This window comes from Lithobates pipiens, unplaced genomic scaffold (genome assembly GCF_037356315.1).
Source record: "Lithobates pipiens isolate NorthernLeopardFrog02 unplaced genomic scaffold, aLitPip1_a1.2 Scaffold_10, whole genome shotgun sequence".
NCBI lineage: Eukaryota > Metazoa > Chordata > Amphibia > Anura > Ranidae > Lithobates > Lithobates pipiens.
This window is the reverse complement of record NW_027507686.1, coordinates 161,289,103-161,311,286: the sequence shown is the minus strand read 5'-3', so window position 1 is coordinate 161,311,286 and position 22,184 is coordinate 161,289,103. Positions and strand designations below refer to the sequence as shown.

Genomic DNA, 22,184 nt, shown 5'->3' with positions numbered 1-22,184 from the left:
CTAACCTGGACTAGCTATGCCTTGATAAGGATCTGAATGGAACATTAGGAGGGGGGTTCTGTGTCATTTTGATGACAATACATTATTGAATTGAAAACCAGCCCTGCACTGGTTTATAATTTAACATGTAAATAGAGTCCTGCTGACTTTAGAGAGCTTCATGCAGAATTATATGTGCAGAATGTGTGCTATGTACACACACGTATGGATGCAGTGCCATTTTTAGCACATTTTGTGCCACAAATTTAGTGCACTCTAGCTTTTTAAAAACTGAATCTGTGATGGATTTACATTTCCCAAACACAAACAGCAACAGTACTTGCCAGTCCTTGTCTTACTGACTGGAAATCTTTTGTCAAGCTAATAAAACTGCTACAAAAATATATCTGACAGCCTGAATGCAAAAATAATCCCTTTATTTTTATAGCCCCTTTATGTTTACAACATTGCTCAGGATACAATATACATATTTTAAAACTATTTTAAACAATGTACAATTTGACAGCCTTCTTTCTGATATAACATGTCAAACTAGAGTAAGGAAATAAAATATAAACATCTCTTTCTTTCAGACATTTAACTTACCATACCTAAGATAAAATGGTGATTAGCTAGTCTTTACATTGAAAGATAGCTACAAAAGTCTTAAAACATCATCTACTGCAGTCAAATTGTGTGATTTGATTGATTCATTAAAGGGACATTCCACTTTCATTAGAAAAGTAGTGAAGTCCCAGGACAGTGAACAGACTTTTTTTGCAAGTTGTTATAAGTGGCTTTAAAGATTTTTGCTGTATACAGCCGATCTCAAAATAATATCAGTAACTGTGAATTAGTCTAAGAATCTATAAACATTCATAACATATGAATATCTGTGAAATATCATGTTTGACATGAGTAAAAAAAAAATTAAAAAAATGTATGGATTTTTATTTTAATCTACATGTTTTGCTACAATATGAATCTTATGTGTATTGGTAACAAAATACTGTAATAATATATATTTGTTAATGTCAAGCTAATATATATTGTATTTTGTTGAATGATGACAGTGATATATACACAATTGACTTGTGTTTGTCTATCTCTAGAACATGTTGCCTATCTTTATCATTTATTTAACAAATACTAAAGATAGTAGTTTGAACTGTCTATATCTACACAGTAATTTATTAAAAGCTCGTCAAACTTGTGAACAAACTCATTATAAAGTATATGAATGCTCTAATAGAATACCAGTTCACTGATGTGGGGAATCTTTTTTTAATCCATTTTCACTAATAATGATACATTTTCACTATATTTTGTGCCTGTGTTTATAAGTTACTCGACAGTCTTCAATACCCTGGGCAGGTACACAGGCCATATTCTGTACTCCTATATGCCAGATTCAGTGGTGGTTAAGGCTCAACATCCAGAATTCCTTGTTGTAATATTCTCTGTGCAACAGAGTGATCTCAAGCTATGTTCTGTCCTATTATCCTCAATGTTCGGGAGCTCAAATTGCATCCTTATAGCAGTTGTTTGGCTTTTGGGCAAGAGGTGTAATCTCCATTTTTAATGCTTCTTGCTTTAACCAATTGTTTTTTAACCTCCTGAAAAATAAAAATACATTTTAATTCTGCTTGTCTTCTCTTGCCACCACCAATTTCATGTTATGAAACAAACAACATTGAAGGCTTATTGTTAACATTTTTGATTTTCAAGCAAAATAAAAAAACTTGTTAATATCACAGCCTTGCTTTAAAGTATATTTAAACTATATGGCTATATGTTTTAGTGTTGGATAGTTTTCTTTTGCTGTTTTTTTTTTTATTTGAGAGATTTTTCTTTTACTCTCTTCTTAAGACACAGCAGGAAGTCAGAGAAAAGCTTTCTAAATTGAGGGGAAATATGCTCTTAGATTAACTGTTATAGGGACAGATGTCCCCATTGGATGATTTCCCTAATCTCCTATGACAACTGCAAATTTGGATTTCCAATAGGTTTCTGTCCCAGTGATTATGGTCATCAAGATAGATAGAAAGGGTGAATCTCCTAGATGGAGGTTTTAGGCCTTCCCTTATTTAACTAAAATGTCCTGTCCTGTACACACGATGGGAAGTGAAAGGGAAATTTCCACTTAGGCTAGGTTATCATCTATCCATGTTTGCTTTTGTAAATTTTTAAAGCATTTTTAAACATGCATTGTAGCGTGTTTACATGTATTTTCATTATTCTATTATGAATCACAGCTCAGAAAAATGGACATGGCTAATTTTTAAAACTGCAGAACAACACATTGCAAGGGTCTGAACAGCACCATTGAAAAACATTGCTTCTTATGACACATGCATTGTTTTGCTTTACAGCATATGTGTTAAAATGTGAAGGTGTAAACGAACCTTATACAGTTGTCACTAGAACATTAGAAAAAATTCTCAATTTCTGTTCTGCTGACAACTGAGACAGTGATTACCAGAGCATATAGAGAGGATGCATCTCCCTATGAGATACACAGCCAACAATACATAAAATCAGACAGGGGGTCTAACCCTTCGCTACTCTATACAAAAACACAAAATGTTTTGGCTTTATATACACAATAAGATGCATTTGTGAAAAAACAGCTATTGTGGGCACAAGCCTTTAGGTAGACCTCATAGTCCTGCATTTTTATTCTCTTGACTTGATTGCTCTCCTGAAAACGTTTAGCGAACTCTGTGAAATAACCAGTAGTATAGGCTAATAGCAGGTCCAACACCAAATTACCACAACCTTCTTGTATGTCGCTATTCACCCAACTTCTCACCTTTCCTCCACCTCCTGTATAGTGTCATTCAAAGGCTGGTTGCGGGTCTCGGTAAGAAAACATGCAGCAGCAATACCCGACAGAATGGGGGCTGTACCAAAGATGATGGCTGGTAGGATAGGGATGTGCTCTCCAATTAAATGAATCACTGGTGCCACAACAGAACCAACTCTAGCATTGACGTCTGAGAATCCCATGCCAGTTTGCCTGTAAGACATATTAAATCCTAAGCATTATGCACTGCGTGTATTACAGTAGATATTGCAATAATATAAATTATTTCTTTAGAAGCAGCTGACCTTTACAGTATAAACCTTTGATGTGCAGCTTACTACTTTACATAGCTCTTATTTTTGGAAACAGGTGACACAAGATTACACTTGGTGATTTTCTCCCCTGAGATTACTAGACAGGAAATACATTGTGTTTAAAATTTGTTTACTGTGTTGTAATCTCTATTAGTGGAGCAGGAAGTAAGGTAAGTTTATCAAATGGAACATTGCAAATTTTTTTATTTTTTTTACAAAAGTGCTAATCTTCCACTCAAATAAATTGTTTATTTGTCTGTAATAATAAATAATCTCTTTGAATCTTTACATATTTATCCATGGGTTATGACTTCTTTTACAAAGGTAAAATTGCAAGCTAGTTGTAACAGTCCTATAATAGAATTTTAGATGTAGCAATTACCGTATTTCGGTGGGGAAGAGTTCTCCAGAATACAAGTAGGCACACATGAAGGCCGAGGCACAGAATCCTTTACCTAGAGCAGCCAATGCGGTCCTCAGTACTCGCATGTCTAAGACAAGAGTAAGAGGATCATAATTAAACAGTTGCTGGAAGACTTCACAGTTGAAAGCTGACCTCCAGGCAGACAGCTCAATACAAAGATGAAATACATATATGGAATCTCTCTGTCCTTTATCTATCTATCGTGTTCGGAGATTTACACATCTCTGCCACACAAAACAACCCTGTATGCCAAGGTAGGAGACCTGATTTTTCTCTGCTGCACTTATGTCTTCTCTCTACCCCTAGTCTATCGATGAACAGTGACATAGAAGCTGCACAATAATGAGCTTACCTCTCTGTTAAACCATACATGGATCAAAATTCAACGGGTTCAGCAGGAACTGGCCAAATTTCAATCCATGTATGGGCAACTTGGTAGTACAGAAGTCAATGTACCGATTGACTTCTGTACATTCAGCCTCTTAGGTCATTCCTGATTAATCAGTGCCACTGGCTAAAGCCAGAAGCACTGATCATTGCTTTCTGATGGTAGGGAAGTCTCCCCACTGTCAGTACACAATAGCACGGAGGGAGTGATTCTCCCATCCACCAAATATGTGGATGGGGGAACTGGGTAATTTTATTTTATTTTACCCCACTGGTTGAATGAAAAAAAATGATCAAAGTATGGGCTGCCTAGCTCTGTTCTCCCCCCTATCAATATGTTCTATGTTAGCACATGAGCACTACAGCACAAGTGTCTGGCTCCTTGGGCTGATCCTCCCTTTCTGAGTCTGAACTCTGCTGTACAGTGGATTACAAAAGGTTGACAACAAATCCAATTCAGGTAACCAATATATAGTAGGTTTAATGATATATTCATTAATACAGAGCTGCAACAATGTGAATCTTTTATATCAGTTTGACGTTTAGCTTTGATGTTTACATACTAGCATAGTTGGAAAACTGGTAAAAAAAATGGCCCCTTCAAGCTGGAGCAAATTTACAGTATATACAATGTGGAAATTTGAAAGTTAAGGAATGATGGACAGAAATTAGACTAGACAATATAATGATTTAGAGTATCTTACCTATTGGTACAAAAATATTGATGATAATCATGGCACCAGCAAGGATAAGGAATGTGGATTGTGCCACTCGTCGTCCTACATAACTCATTATTAAGGCTGCCACAAACTTAGCTGGGACATCAATGGCACCGAAACAAAACTGCACAAGGTAGACACTGATTCCAAATTTTTGCAGGTCCATAGCTAGGCCATAGTATGCAAAACTAGTGGAGAACCTACACATAACAAAACAAGGAAATATACTCTTTAGAATACACATAAACACATTTACTATTATTCAAATGTGTATTACCTTCTCACCCCATGAACTATGGGGTAGATTTACTAAAATTGGTGCACACAAAATCTGGTGCAGCTGTGCATAGTAACCAATCAGCTTCTAACTTGAGCACATTCAATTAAACTTTGACAATAAAACCTGGAGGCTGATTGGCTACCATGCACAACTGCATCCTTCTGTGTGCACCAGTTTTAGTAAATCTCCCCCCATGTGTTTATATGTAATTACAGAATCATTTGTATTACAATTATTGCAAATGCTTTCTTCTGTGATTTATTTTTCAAGCCCTAACTATTCTAACACATATTTTTCATTTTAAATAGGTAATATGTTTAATTTGCTTTCATTGTATTAACCAAATGTACACTTAAAGCGAAGTTCCACCCACATTTTCATCTTTGCTTTAATTGCTACAATCCCGCACGTTAAACAACATTCGGGCATTTTTGTTTTCAAGCTCTGTTTACCTTGTTGCTAAGGTGTTTTCTATTTTCTTCTTTCGGCGCAGCAGCGAGGTACGTCATATCCTGCAGTGTCTCTGCTCCTGGGAGACGTGTGTCATCATTCCCAGGTGTCAGTGGACATCATTTCCTGCTAGCATTATTTCCAAACAGAAAATGACGCAATGCAAGATGGGGCTAAGCACCATTTTTGAAAAGGGAAACAAGGTGTTTGTTGCCATTGTCTGTGTTTTGTATACAGAAGAGGCAGCTGTGGTGGCGGAGGTGGATAGAGTGGCGATCTGTGTGTATATTTAGAAGTCTATTGTCTAGCTGGATTTTGGTTGCCATAACAATGGTGTGGGACCTTCCTACGACCCCACCGTTGTGATGGCAACCAGAGACACAATCAGGTACCCCACCTTGTGTCTTATGCGCAAGCATGAGATCCGGAGGCGTATGCTGGGTAACCAGCAGCAGCGATTCCCGGAAGAAAACACTTGTAGGCTTCACATGCCCACAATTAAGATGGGAGCATGCTGCAGGCAGAAAATAGAGGTAAATTTTCTCATAAGATTTGCTATAATACAGTATCCTGACATATATTTAGCATTTGTAAAATTAGGTTAGATGAACATCTAGGGTGTTTTTAAAAAAAAAAAAGAATTATGGCTGGAACTCTGCTTTAAGTGTTCGAACACAGTTGCAGGTGGGGGCTGAATGAACAAGCACAACCTTTGCAGAGGTATTCTACCATTGATCTATCTATAACTGAAGGCTGAAGAAGAACGTTCAACCATGTGAATAGATCAGCATCAAACACGTGCACAACCCCCAATCTATTAAAAGAAATGTATGCTTTGAAAAAAGTAGAGGACAGCAACAGGTTCACTTTAATGCTGCCCTTCACCAGTAGCACATACCTTCTCCTCGCTATCTCACCCTGTTTGGTTGTTGGGATTGCTGGCCCTGTTTAAGCTTTAAGTCATGAATTGGAGCTTGCACACGGCAGAATGCTATTCCTTAAACCCATGTAATAGCAATGGTTGCCTGAGCAGCCAATTGCCAAGACAGTGAGTCACATTCTTCTCAAAACATTACCATGGTTTAACTCCTAAGTGTTAAATTTGCTATAATTTTCTATAATACAGAATCCGGCAATATATTTAGCATTTGTAAAATTAGGTTAGATGAACATCTAAGGTGTTTAAAAAAAAAAAAAAATTATGGCTGGAACTCTGCTTTAAGTGTTTGAACACAGTTGCAGGTGGGGGCTGAATGAACAGGCACAACCTTTTCAGCGGTATTCTACCATTGATCTATCTATAACTGAAGGCTGAAGAAGAACGTTCAACCATGTGAATAGATCAACATCAAACAGGTGCACAAACCCCAATCTATTAAAAGAAATATATGCTTTGAAAAAAAGTAGAGGACAGCAACAGGTTCACTTTAATGCTGGCCTCTACCAGTAGCACATACCTTCTCTTCGCTATCTCACCCTGTTTGGTTGTTGGGATTGCTGGCCCTGTTTAAGCCTCAAGTCATGAATTGGAGCTTACACAGGGCAGAATGCTATTTCTTAAACCCATGTAATAGCAATGGTTGCCTGAGCAAGCAATTGCCAAGACAGTGAGTCACATTCTTCTCAAAACATTACAATGGTTTAACTCCTTAGCCCTTGTTCACATGGTCGGACATTCCGACGGAAAATGTCCGATTGGACCGCGTTGTCGCATAATCCGACAGTGTGTGGGCTTCATTGGACTTTTACCATCGGAATGTCCGACCAACAAACTTTGAGAGCTGGATATAAAAATTTTCCGGCAACATGATCCGATCAGACTTTTTCCGATCGTTTGTAAACAATTCTGATCGGACAAAGTGCCACGCATGCTCAGATCAAATTCCTAGACCAAAGCTATTGGCTACTACCCTGAACGTAGTCCCGTCGTAACTAAATAACGTCATCATGTTCTGAACGATCTGATTTTCCGACAACTTTGTCCGACCGTGTGTATGCAACACCAGTTTCGGACAAAATACGTCGGACAAAATCCGACGGATTTTATTGTCGGAATGTCCGACCGTGTGTACAAGGGCTAAGTGTTTACAGATAAATCACAAAAACCCAACTGGAAGGTTAACTTTCTCTTTTTTTTGCTGCTATTTTCAGTAATCAGCTCCACTACTGCGTTTAATCTATCAACTGAAAAATATTTGTTTTAATTGAGTAATTCTAAAGACCCACCAGACCATCATCAAACACCCCGTGATACGTCTCATTCCTGGAGTTCGCACAAGGTCCAGTATGCTGTGAGAAGATTTTCTGCTAGAAATTTCATGTTGCATCTCTGCAATCATCTCCTACAAATAAAGAGCACAATTGATGAGCCTCATAACCAGTGTAAGTTTGCCTATCAGAAAGGGCCGTATTTGCCATCAATTATGTGTTTACCTGTGCCTGAGACAGCAGTATATGGAGGGGAACACAACATTTAACATTTGTGTTTATACTTCCTATGTACTTCCTTGGTCAACATTGGATATTTGGGGGAAGACTCAGTGTAAAAACTGATGAGGGAGAGGTGGCGGGGGCTGTCACCAAAAATCGGACTTTAATTCAGGAAAATTACTTATTTTTCTTGGTGGCTTATCTGCCCTTTTTTAATTTCATTTTTACATAATAATCAGACAGTTGGTGACAAAAGGAATAGGGACTATACAGCATAGTGTTATTAATAACATATTGTATAGTTGTAATATTAACATACTGTATGCTGATGATAGTACTTCATACAACATATAACAACATAGGTTCTCCTGAACCATTTATTATCCAGCCTTGTCTTTGTGATTCCAAACTCACATCTTTAGTCATCTTAAGTCCCTCTTCAAGCTTGCCATTCATTCTTGCCACACGTCGAAGATTGGTCAGTGCTTGATCTGTCTTCCCATTTAAAATAAGCCAGCGACCAGACTCCTGCAGGAACCTTCATACAACACACACAGAAGCCATCGGTTATAAGCACTTGTAGTGATACTTCATTCATGCATATATACATTAGAAAACAATTTTTTTCAGAATTGTTGTTAATGGCGGACTTAAATAAAGCCATGATTTTTCCATTGTTGACATCTTACTGAAAACAGAACCACAAAAATACCATTCTGCTTTACCTGCAGAGGTCAGAAGACTGTGAAATCTCTAACATTAAAGACGTAGCAGTGATAGCCATAGAACCAGTGGCAGAGGCACTTTGTACCAGTCTCTACACATCAAGGGCCTATGTGTGGGCTGGCTGGAGGAGAGGGTAGCCCTGTAAGTGGATGACTTTGTGCTAAGGTGGACCTAGCATCAAACATAATATTTAATGCTAATTGCATGCATGATAATCACATTTTGTTGAGGGGGTTGAGCCAAGCTTTTACTTCCCTCCAGTCACTACCTTCTTTAGCTCCAGAGGTAGAGACCGGAGGTGTACACACGCTGTGGCAAGAACTATATCCCTGTCACTTTTCTAGGATGCAACGCATTCAATTGAATACAATGCATACGGTTGTGACACACGAGTGAAAAGATTGATCGGTTAAAGTGAGGTGGCGATCAAACACCTCTCAAATGCTCTGTAATAGGAGAAATCCAAACATGGATCTCTCTTCAGAGATTGCTGCTAGTGTGAATGAGTCAGCATAATATTTATTGACCTTTGATGGTGGATCAGAGGTGACACAGTCTTGCCTTTTTAGCTGTTTTTCATATGGTGTCCTAGAAAAATTAGACCTCTCAGCTTGTGATTTACTAAAATATTACAATGTTATAGCATAATAACTAGGGGAAAGAAGCAGCATCTACTCAGTTACTTAACTAGAGCTGCACATTTAATGATAGTCCCAGTTGGGGGGGCGTGGCCGGATGGGGGTGTGAGTGTGTGTGAGTGGTTGCAGATGCACCGTCCACCGTCCTACCGCTCTCCCTGATGGGAACTGGGTGCGAGCGTTGACCCACCCGATGAGCCCTGCCGCCTGAGCCGCTTTGTGCTTGCCCAGCCCCCGAACCGTGTGCCGAAGAGGAGCTGAGACTGAGAACCGAGCGGGGACTCGGAGGAGCTGGGGGAAGATCTCGCCGCTGCTCGGGCTCCCGCGAGACTTCCGGAGTGGTGGAATGCAGCGTGGAGCGCAGCGTATGGAAGTGTGAGGAGAGCAGCCCCACTGCTGAAAGAGCTACGGCGGGACTTCGGAGGGACACTCGTAGAGGTTTACCACAGAGAGGAGAAGGGCTGCGCTGTAGAGGACTGGAGGACTGGACCTGCTTATTGGAGGTACCTGTGGGGGAGCGAGTGGGGGAGCCCCTGGGCTACTGGGGGCACTATAGCTTGGACATGCATTCTCATACTGACACCAGAGAGGACGGACTGGGGGCTGTCTAAGTGGGGATAAGGCGTTGCTCCCCCCCCCCCTCCTGGCGCTCCCTTTTCCAAAACTCCTTCCCTTTCCTTATGTTGGCCGGATTCTTTCCCTGATTGACCTTCCCCTTTGCTTGATCTAATTGTTTTGCTATATAAATCTACAATTATGCTAAGCAAGAGGTCCACCGAAGACATGGCGCATGGTGAGGGGGCCATAAAACGCGGGCAGCAAAGGAGAAAGCGAATCAGGCTTCTGCAGTGGCAGCAGCCGCAAAACTTGAACGCTTTGCCCATGCAGCCTCACCACCAAAAGGAGGCCATCATCAGTTGGCGGGGCAAACAAAGGTGCAGGTCGCAGGTGCAGATAGGAGAAGTGCAGGTCAACCTGTACCAGGCTCCGCTACCCCAAGCACCAGGAAAAATGTGAGCAATCTAGGCTCAGGGGATGGTAGGGCTACCTATGGGGTAAGCAACCCAGTAGAACTCCCAGAAACTGAGGATGGTGAACCTACACTGCGGGATATACTCCTAGCGGTAAATGAATGTAAGGACTCTATCTCTGGCCTTAATAACCAATTGAGTGGTATAAAAAGTGAATTACAATCAATGAGCCAATTGCTGAGCAACACCATTGAAAGAACTGCTGCACTTGAAGGTAGACTAAGCTCAGTTGAGGACGAGTTACCACCACTACAACAAAATGGCATTACAGAATCAAATTGCTAAGCAGGCATATAAGTTGGACGAAATGGACAATAGAAATCGCAGGAACAACGTGCGTTTGATTGGGCTGCCGGAGGGTAGCGAGGGCTCTAACCCCGTAGCCTTCCTAGAAAGCTGGTTGAAAGAACTTCTAGGGGATACCTCTTTCTCTCCATTATTTGCAATAGAAAGAGCACATAGAGTCCCTGCTAGGTCTCGGCAGCCAGATGAACGCACTAGACCATTATTATTTAAATTGTTGAATTATAACGACCAGATGATTCTGATGCAAAAGACCAGAGATATGAGGGGCATCTTCTATAAGGGGACTAGAGTATCGTTCTATCCAGACTTTTCACCGGAGTTGCAAAAAAAACGGGCAGAGTTTATCCCTGTTAAGCGCATTCTTCAGAAATTTAAAATAACTTACGCTTTGTTGTATCCGGCCCGATTACAGATGACTGCCTTGGGCTCAACCCTTTTTTTCAATACCCCAAAGGACGTTGAAAGATGGCTGGAGGAACATAAAGGGGACTTCTAACGATTGTTACGTTTTAGAAATTGTGATTTCTCCCCCCCCCCCCTTTTTTTTTTTTTTTTCCTTTTTCTTTTGTTTGCTTAGTTTTGTTTGTGCTTTGGAAAAAAGCAGAGGGGAGCTGTTAACTAGTAGTTGTAAAAGTATCGGGTGTGGTGTGTTTAGTCGTCAGTTAGATAGTGACCAAAAAGGGGTCGGGGGGAGGTGGGTGGGGAATATACACAAGGTATTATCTTACAGGGTAAGAATGTATACCACACTTGTTTACACAAAAAATGTTAAGAATCAATTTAAAACTTGCTTATTTACTCTTTTCCCCCCACGTGAGGTGTAGGAATATGGGCATTTAGAAAAGGGAGAAGAAGGGAGGAAGGGAAAGGAGAAAAAAATCCCTTTTTTTTTCCCCCCCTGGCTTTATTTATTTTTTTTCATTTCCATTTTTGGTTTTATTAATGGTATTGAAATGCACTGTATTTGAAATGTTGGTATGAGGGGTGCCAAGTTATGCCATGTCACGAACCAGGAATGTATCACAAAGGGGAGAGGGGTGGGGGGGGGTTTGAGATAGGTGGAAACCTTAAATATGTATAATTATGGTATATTAATATACACGGTGAATGGGGGGGACGAGCTGGTGTCTTATCCCCCTCCTCTCCATTGGAAATCTTTTTTTTTTTTCTTGTTCTTTTTTTCTTTTTTTCTTTTTTCTTTTTTTTTTTTTTTTCTTCTTCTTCTTACTTTTATCCTTGGTTTTATTTTGGTATTGAAATGCACAGCATTGGAAATGTCGGTATGAGGGGTATTACGCCATGCCATGGTACGAACTGGGAATGTATCACAAAGGGGATAGGGGTAGGGAGTGGGGGGGTTTGAGATAAGTGGAAACTTAAAATATGCATAATCATGGTATACTAATACATAGGGTGAATGGGGGGGACGAGCTCGCTTCTTACCCCTCCCTCTTATTGTAAATTTTAGCCTCTTTTTTTTTTTTTCTTTTTTTTTTTTGGGGGGGGATGAGGGACTAGAACTAAAGGGTGGGAATTTGATGTTTAACAGTCTGATTGATATCGGGAAGGTGGGGCTTATAAAAGAGGGGGAGGGTGGAGGGATGGGACGGTGCTCTGGTATTAGGGTGTATAGAGAATGAGAGGGCCACGGCAGGGACCCCTAGGGGAGACCCAAGTGGGTAGGGCTGTGAGGGAGGGGAAGGGTGGGGGGGTGGGTGGGGTGGGTGGGTGAGGGGGAGGGGTGGGTGGGCGGGAGGGGGATGGGTGGGTCTTCGAGCACGCGCTGTATGTACTGGGGGAATGGTGGACGTGGGGTGGGGGGTGTTTTGGGAAGGGGGGGCCGCCCTCTTCCCCTCGCCCTTCACTATTTTTTCTTATAAACACTGACACCAATGAGTAGAGTGAGTATTACCTCATGGAACGTGAGAGGCCTGGGAGACCCAAACAAGAGAGCGGCGGTTATGCTAGAAACAGAGGGAAGGGGACCTGGTCTGCTTTTTCTACAGGAGACGCATCTAACCCCAAATACAGCTTGGCAATTAAACAATCGGAAGTTTCAGGCATACTACCATTCCTTCCACTCCTCCTACTCTAGGGGAGTGAGTGTCTTAGTAAGGAGGGGTACGGATTTTCTATGTAAGGAGTCCTTAATCGACGAGGAGGGTAGGTTTGTTTTTCTGTACTGTCTGATTGATGGGCAACATTATATTTTAGCTAATATTTACATACCTCCTCCTTTCAAGCTGGAGGTTATGCATAAATTATTTGCGTTCAGCCTGGATAAACTAGGTATCCCGTGGGTAATACTAGGGGACTTTAATGAAACACTGGATAGTAGCCTGGATAGATTCCCTTGCCCGGATGGGAATAAAATAGGTCGATTGCAGGGGTTCTTATTAGAAATAGGACTGAGTGATCTTTGGCGAATACGACACCCCCAGGAGAGACAGTACTCCTGCCTCTCTAACACTCATCGTACCCTATCAAGGATAGATATGGTCCTTGGGAATAAGGAGGCATCGGGGTTAGTACAGGACATAGAGTACGGCGTAAGGGGGATTTCAGATCATTCCCCCCTGTCTATTACTCTGAGTGCGGGAGATAGACTGGGCCCTGGGGAGTGGAGGGTAAATCCAGGTTGGCTGGAACTCATTGGAAGATCTAGTCATATAATGGACAGGATGGGGGAATTCCTCCAAAACAATAGGGGCTCAGCGACACCTGGAATAGTTTGGGACTCCTTAAAGGCCTATATTAGAGGTACATTAATACAGCAAATTGCGACAATTAAGAGGCAAACTCGAGATCAGGAGAGCTTAATAAGAAATGATGTTATCCAGGCGGAGCGAGCGTACATAGAGGATCCATCGCTAGACAGGCAGAAGGCATGGCAGGAAAGCCAACAGGTATATAAAATGGCACTCTTGAAGAAGGCGGAGAATAGGCGTATATTTCAACGCCAACATTATTTTGGCGAGGGGGAGAGGGTGGGTCGTGCCCTCTCCCTTTTAGTTCAAACTAATAGCTCTTCGACAGCGATACAAACGATCAAAACGCCGAATGGCGACCTTGTCTCCAATCCCTCTGTGATCATGAAGGTACTCAGCGACTATTATAAAAACTTATACAAATCCACTATACAGGGCTATCCTGTTGATTTTTTACACCAAACAGCAATTCCAACTCTATCAGAACATGATAAAATGAGTCTTGAACTACCACTCACGCTAGAAGAGTTAAAAAACGCAGTGGCGGAAATGCCCAATCATAAATCCCCAGGCCCTGACGGGCTACCAATAGAAATCTATAAACGCTATGGCGAAGTGCTGTTGCCGGAACTCCTGGCAACGCTAAATCAGGCATTGGAGGTGGGTGAACTTCCCACTTCCATGCTGGAGGCAAACATCACTTTAATACTTAAGGAGGGGAAGGATCATCAAGAAGTTTCGTCATATCGGCCAATATCTTTGCTATGTTCCGATGTAAAAATACTAGCCAAGGCCCTAGCGACTCGCCTAAACAACTGTATCCATAAATTGATACACCCAGACCAGTCTGGATTTATCCCGGGCAGGTCAACCAGCACTAATATAAGGAGAATTTTTCTTAATATACAAATACCTAGGGACAACGATGGACCTGGAGCTATATTAGCTCTAGACGCCACTAAGGCCTTTGATAGCTTGGAATGGGGCTACCTATGGGGAGTGCTGGAGCGCTTTGGTTTTGGCCCTTTATTTATCCAATGGGTAAAGCTGCTGTATAATAGACCTAGGGCAAAAATTAAAATGGGAACTGTATTTTCTGAAACATTCCAGCTTGAAAGGGGGACGAGACAAGGATGCCCGTTGTCCCCCCTCCTGTTTGTACTGGCTATGGAACCCCTGGCTGTCCTGACGAGATCGCGTCCGGACATCCAGGGATTCCGACGTGGATGGGGGGAAGATAAAATCGCTTTGTTTGCGGACGATGTTTTGTTCTTTATCGGGGATATGAATTCTACCTTGAACAATGTGGTACAGATGATGGGGGAGTTTGGGCAACAGTCGGGTCTGGTAATAAACTGGAATAAATCAGCACTCCTGCCGTTGACCAGACCTGGGGATTCATCCCCACCTACAATTATGTGTCTAGAGGTGGTGTCTAAGCTGAAGTACCTGGGTGTCTGGATTACTGGAGAAGTAAATCAGTATGTCAAGGAGAATCTGGTACCACTGTTGATAAAACTGAAACAGAAGGTTAACAACTGGTGTTGTCTCCCTCTCTCCGTGGCGGGGCGCTGCAACTTAATTAAAATGATCTGGCAGCCACAAATTTTATATATCTTGCACAACTCTCCAATATGGATCAACCAAGAGTGGTTCAAGAAATTGGAATCGCTATTTCGTGATCTAGCTTGGAAGAAAGGGCAAGCTCGGATTAGGCTACAGACACTGCAGCTCCCGGTCAAGAGAGGAGGAATGGCGATACCACATCTGAGATCATATTTCTTGTCAGCTCAACTCCAGCATTTAGCTGGGGCTGAGCTTCAAAGTGGAGAGTGCCCAAATCATAAATTGATGACTGATAATGCCCCGCATAAATCATTGGTTGAAGTTCTGGAAGCTGACTCATTTGCTCATAGGTGCCCTACTAATGCACTAGTGGGGAAGGTGTGGCGGACAGTAAAGCAACTTATGGGTTATGTGGGAGTGACCGATTATACCCCTCTATGGTGCAATAGAAACCTGGCTGAATTAAGCAGCATAGATAGATCCTTGGAATGGGAGAGGCAGGGGATTAGTAGGCTAGTGCAACTATATGAAGGGAATCTTATGAAATCCTTTGAAGACCTTAGGCAAGAATTTAGTATCTCCAACAAGACGTTTTATAAATACCTGCAACTGAGGCATGGAATTCTAGCACAGTATGGGTCACTAGTTATTGAAAGGACCGAAACTTCCCTGTTCCAGGGCCTTATTGACCGAAGGCAGGCAAAGGGCCAGATCTCTAGGCTTTACATAAAACTTAGGGATAGAACCTTGAAGGGGGAGGGACCCGATAAGAGCAGGCGTGGATGGGTAGGGGATATGGGGCCGATAACCCAGAAGCAATGGGACGAGACACTTGAACAGGGAAGTTTGGTTTCCATATCTCCATCACAGCGAATGTCTCACTTGTTTCTTATACATAGAGCATACCATACCCCCCATAAGATGTGGAAAATGGGTAGGAAACGCAGGGATGAATGCCCCCGATGTGGGGCACCAGGTGACCTTCTTCACATGGTGTGGAAATGCCCAAAATTGTACAGGTATTGGATGGAAATTGTACAGAGAATAAATAGGACTTTTAAGACCACTCTGAAACCAGAGGCCAAGGTTTGCTTATTGGGCATCCTAGAGGAGGGTAGAATTCATTCTCCAACATGGACGTCTATACTAAGGTGCCTGTACCAGGCTAGGCGGTTAATAGCAATAAACTGGCAAGCCAAAAAGCCTCCTGTATTGGAAGCATGGGCAAATGCAATTAACTCCACAATCTGGTGTGAACGAGCGATGTTCATAAAGCAAAATTATTTAAAGAAATTCAGGGCACTATGGAACCCCTGGTTGAGTGATATGGGTTACCCCTTGAGTGGGGTTGCCGAAGGATAGACCCAGAACCTGCTAGTTTGGTTCGTGGCCGCGGGGGGGGGGCTTTCCACCTCTCCACCCCCTTTTGGTGGACCTCTCTGCGGGTGCTACTCCTCTACCTTTCTTTTTTTTTTTTTCTCTCCTCATGGCGACCAGGACCTCCCAACCAGCCAACCATGATTGAGGTGGCTGGGACAAACAGCGCGTGCTCGAGGTGGGGGGGAGGGCTGGGGAGGGGGGCTGAGGGATAGTTAAGTAGGAAAGCCTGTAGTAACTCGAATATTGTATATGGCTTTGTTTTTATTATATATGTATGAGACGATGGGTTTTTTTGATTTGTGAAAGCCACTGTAAACTTGTGTTTAAAAAACTTAATAAAGAGAAATTGGTTAAAAAAAAAAATGATAGTCCCAGTTGCCAATGGTGGCTAACAGCCAATATTGCACCCCTGCACGCTACCCTTTTTCCACCACTTTTATAGTGTAAAGGGTCCTTTATAATACAGTAAGCCCTCATTACTTTACTCTAGACTGCTCTACATTGTAGTTTGACAAGGAAAGAGTTCCCTGTAACATTAATGATCAGCGGTGTGCCCATTTAGGTAAAAGCCCCCTTTTACATTGGTAATCAGGCAGTGGAGAGACACTCTAAAGCCCTATTTTACATTGGTGAAACAGCTGTGACTGCATTGATGGCTTTCTTGAAAGCAGAAGGTTCATCTAAATCCCCTTTGCCATTTGGCAAAAACTAGTGTGCAGGCAGAATAATTCAGTGACAAAGGAATTGATTTACAAAAGGCAAAAAGGTGTTCACTTTGCAAGGGATGTTACATTTTGGAAGGCAATTTTCCCCAGAGTTTAGTGAATGCAGGTATATTTCACTTTGCAAACGATACCTAATCACATGGTAGGAAAACAAAAATAAAAAAATTCATTTTTGCTTGCACATGATTGGATGATGGATATCAGCAGAGCTTCACCACATTCACTAAGCTTGGGGGAAATTCCCTTGCATAGTGCAACTTCCTATGCAATGTGAACACACTGTTGTTTACCTTTGGTAAACTGACCCTTTAGAGCCTACCCTTGTCTTACTTGGTTATCACCCTACCTGGCTCTAGGAATACAGCAGAAAGACAATTAATTTTTGTAATCAGTGCATATGACCTGTCAATGAATTACCCCGCCCCAGACTCCATAATAACAAGATCAATTGCTATTGCAATAAATATACCATTTATATCCAAAGGCTCATTAAGATCCAAAGTAAATTATTCCAAGCACTGTTCTATTCCACTTTTACATAAATCGAAGAGTTAATGGAACATTTTTACCCACCATGAATATACGAAGAAAAAATAAAAAGGAGCCGTGACACAAAACTGCAGCCAGCGCCAATCACGAATAGCATATGCCAGTCCTGCAAGCACCATTTGACCAGAAGTAAAAACGTATCCAATGAAGGTACCAGCGAGAGTGCGTCCTTTGACTGGCATCCATTCCAGCACTGTAAAACAAATAGAGACATTAGTTATAGGACTATGGATTCATGTAACCATGGACATCAGCTAAGACCAATCTAACAGACATTTAAAATATGCTGTTTTGTGTCAATTTAAATATTTTACATTGGTTAAACTATAAGTATTAAGTGTTAGTTGTCTAAATCTTTTTATCTGTAAACAACCATATGACCTTTAGGTGTTACACTACAGAACAGTGAGTTGGTTTGTTGCAATATATGAGGTTTTCCACTAATGTCATCCAACGGATTTGAAGATTGTTGATCAAATATCTGCTGACCTGTATATACATCAATATAAGACCTGGCAGATGCCAAACATTCTGGGGTATGTGGAATGTTCTGTTGGCTGGTATGAGTGTTTTGGTCTACTTATCAATATTTATACAGTACACTATATCATTCTATCACCTACATAATCTATATGGCCTCAAATGTTTTGCCAAGTCATCATAAAACCAGTTCATGAGCCTTGTTGTTCTGCTTGGCACAGGAAATTTTGGTTACATGCAGAGATATAGGGTAACATAATTTTTATGCAAGGGCTTCTTTTTACGGGGATGTACTAAACTGCATATTGGGATGATGGGATGGTTGGATTATTGGCTGCAATACTGTGATGTACTTATTTCTGATATGAATATACATATAATTATTTTTCTACATGGGGATTGTGGGTGGAATATTGTAGTTAAACATACATGGGAACATATTTAACTTCCGAGGCTGAAGTGGTTAACTACAATATTCCACCCATAATCCCCATCTACAAAAATAATTATATGCATGTTATTATCGGTAATGGGTTAAATATTTTCATTGCCAGTTGTTAACATGATATTCCTCCCATAAACCCCATGAGAAATAATAATTCTACCCATATTCCCATCAAAAACAGGTCAAATGTAATTTTTCCATTACTTCTGTATAATTTACAATGATTCTGTTGTACATCTCTATATATATATATATATATATCAGAAAGTGAACAGTTAAACATTAGCAACTACTTCTTGCAGCATTGTATTAAGCGCTGCAGGAAAGAATAACATTTCCAGAAACATCATTACCATATACTGTATATGTGTATAAAGTATACTGACATCTAGTGCAGCCAATAATCCAATCAACCCATCATCTCAATATGCAGTTTAGTATGCCCCCTTTTTACGCCCAGTTTGGTACTGAATTATTGAATAGTTTACATTTACATGCTGCTGTACTGTACTCTGCAGATTTGCTTTGGGCTGTTTTTTGCTGTTCTGATCAGTGATATAGAATTAGTCACTCTTTAAGAATTGCAAAAGCATCAAAACACATATATAAATCTTTTTTCTCATGAATGATGGAAACTCACTTAAGCACAGTGTGTTAAGTAGGACACTGGAGAAGGTCATTCCACTAATAAGTCTGAAGAATACATAGCATGGGAAGTTGGGCAGGAAGGCAACAAGAGTACCGGCTACTGACATCTGCATATATGACCAGATGAGGATTGTCCGTCGACCGAACCTGCAGCCAAACAGAAGATTCACTTTTTAATGCAGGCAATGGTAGATATCACAAGAGGGGTCCAGGGCTACAAATTAAACAGAATTTTACTTTGGAAAGTACAGGTTGGCTTGTTAGCAAATATCAGCTTTACAGATGATAAAGTAATTGAATTGAATTTGCATGAACTATAAAATTTTAGCATTATTTTAACTCTATATTTATTTTTATTTTTTTCATCTTTAAACTCAGAGGTTCAAATGTGACATTTCTGAAAATACAGTTAAAGTGAGAGTTTTAGAATATCCCCCAGTGACTTTTTATGGAGATGTTCTTTTCTTGTTTTGCATTAAGTTGAATACTTTGTATATAAAAACATGAATGAAGGCATGTAACTATTTCATTGGGCAACTGTGTAGTATAGAGATGGGGTTCTTGGCCTGAATTAGGCTTGATGATCTAGTTTTATTTCACCACTAGCTTTGGAAGGTAAAATACCATTCGGTCGATTTACAAGTTCAGATTATGCAAAACTGGGTTAACCAAGTCCAAGTGCTTTCCAGTGAACTGTGGTTCCATAGCAGATGATAATAACCACAATTCTAAAACATTTCATAACTATAACTGCTAGAAAAATGGAAATATCTGAAAGTTGTTACAATGAAAAAAAACGTACTTGTCTGAAAGGCCTCCAAAAATGGCTCCACCCAGCAAAACGCCAACCATGTACACAGACTGTGCCATCTGCTTCATGGAACTCAGGTCACATATCAGATCCCACTGAAATGGAAAGGATAAATTTGAATCCTCATAGAGCTGCCAGTTACATCTAAATAAATCTAAATAAAGTTAGTAAGATCTAAATAAATTTCAGCCTTTATAAACGTTGGTGACCCTCACCTTACAGCCATACTTGTTTTAGATTCTCAGATGTGTACTGAAGAATGCCTAGTACAAGAGTTCATCTCACTTTAATGACTTCACCCTTCCTCAGGGCTTGAACAGTTAATGTTAATAAAATCATGATAGAATGCACTAGGGGGCCTGTGCTAAGGCTCAATGAAGACAAACGTCTCCTGACGGCACTAAAGGCAACCAGCTGGGGAGCAGTATGAAATTTGCATATTTACAGGTCATGATATAATGGCTCAACTGATTTCACACTGTCAACAGATTAAACTTTTCAACAGGTAAATTTCCCCACTACTGTAGTGACTAGACAAACCAGTTCTTTTACCTAGACCCCTATATATGCCATTGGCATACTTTTAGACAATAAATGATCGAAGCTAGGACAATACCTGATCAGGGTCAGCAGAGATCGTACATTAACAGATATTCTAGGGGGGCACATTTACATTAGATAGGAACATTATGATGGTACCAGTGACTCACCTCTGTGATGATAGATGACCGGATAACGCTTCTGTCATATACCCAACCATCAACACATGACTCTGTTTCTATTCCTGTGATATTTGCCAGGGTAGCATTGGGATGAAGGAAGCTCCACTGGGGTTCAGTAAATCTCCTGCATTTCTCTGGTTGGCCTTTCTGATCAGTGGGCACAGTTATCCTTAAAAATTCTTGGTACGTTAGACCATCAGTGCCATTGATGCCAGGTTTTGGTTCACAGTGGTGAGCTGGGAAAGCTGCGGTGAAGTTCTGTAGGAAATTGTGAGTTGCCACCATGAGGACGGGAAATGCCAGAAATATACTGTGCACGATCTGAAAAGTGCCAACTCCACCCAGTCGATCAAGAAGATCTGCAAATGCCATGTTGCCAAATCTATATTGCAAGGAGGAAATGTAATAATAATAAGCAAGACAGTTTTTGTCAAATACTGAATGCAGCAATTGTTTAGTACAGTAAGTTGGGGCACCCACTCCTGGCCAGGCAGCTGATTGGGTCAGCAAGTAGTACTTGCAAATTCTAGTTATTTATTGGTTAATAAGAACTCATCAACCTCTATGCAGAGAATACAGAGCACGTTCTAGCTATATGCCTGATTTATAGACCCATGCTTATTTTATATTTTTGTTTTAGCTAGAGAAGAGAATAGTTAAAAACCCCTTCATTTGTTTTTGTTTTTTTTTGCCAGCTGCAACCCTCAGGGGTGAACTAAATTCACTTCCTCTACCAGATACAACAGAAAATAAATGGATTTCTCCAAAATACAAAAATCCCCTCTTAGGTATCACCAGAACAAGTGTCCCCATTGAATGATTTCCCCTCTGTTCCTGTTCTAGTCTCAACTCATTCAAGCAATAAAATGTATCATTAATACATGCTATGCACACTGAATAGGTAAAGATGATGCCGCTTGTGAGGATGCCTAACACAGTTTACTACCTGCCACAGTTCACTTTATTGTATGATCACCTGGTGAGTTGTCAGATGTTTTGTTTGGAGAATTTGATGAGGTCAGAACTCTGGATAACCTCCCGACTTCGGGTTTCCAGTGGAGGGCTGTGTATCTGACGATATCTGAAAATATCCTGAACCCTTATATACAGTTCACACCTTGGAGACCAAGCCCGTGTAGGTTAATAACTCACCTTTGTTGTTGGATGTTTCATTACGTGGTTCAGTAGTTTTAACCTTCAGATTTCGTCAGATTCTTTTTAATTTAGTTTCCTAGAATGTTCTGAAAAAGATTCAAAGAATAAAAAAGGGAAGTGGAAATCTTTTAACATCCAGGCAGTTTAGGGGAAAAGAAGAGAAGAAACGATGTAAGCTAAGATGCTTTAATCACAGTTTAGCACACAGAAGTAATTCAACTACAGCCTTTATTTTATGTAGCCAATATAGTCAGGAGCAAGGCAGTCACTGACCATTTTGGCACCTTAGGTTATACAAATAGGGGTGTATTTATATAGCATTTATATAGCATTTATATAGCGATGCACCCAGTTATAGTGCATGCACATTGGTTCTATGTGAATGAGGAAAAAAAAAGATTGTTATTAGGCTATTTCATGTGCTGGACTAATGAAGCCAGAAAATACCACATTTGGTCACTAGATTGTGCTAAGCATCATAGGAATTTCCTTTTGATCTAGTGAC

The 22,184-nt window shown here is 40.8% G+C and overlaps 1 protein-coding gene across 1 annotated transcript; it reads right to left on the bottom strand.

Annotated features, from left to right (window-relative positions):
• Positions 1 to 399: 399 nt before the first annotated feature.
• On the bottom strand, positions 400 to 21,611 carry LOC143935099 (solute carrier family 22 member 20-like). The gene is made up of 11 exons (XM_077458727.1): positions 21,501 to 21,611; positions 20,513 to 20,906; positions 19,794 to 19,897; positions 18,984 to 19,138; positions 17,443 to 17,611; positions 8,204 to 8,327; positions 7,586 to 7,701; positions 4,615 to 4,829; positions 3,482 to 3,590; positions 2,792 to 2,998; positions 400 to 1,595 (listed from the first exon to the last, which is right to left on the bottom strand). Exons 2-11 carry the CDS (start codon positions 20,894 to 20,896, stop codon positions 1,499 to 1,501), a joined length of 1,680 nt encoding a protein of 559 aa, XP_077314853.1. The 5' UTR covers positions 20,897 to 20,906; positions 21,501 to 21,611; the 3' UTR covers positions 400 to 1,498.
• Positions 21,612 to 22,184: the final 573 nt, after the last annotated feature.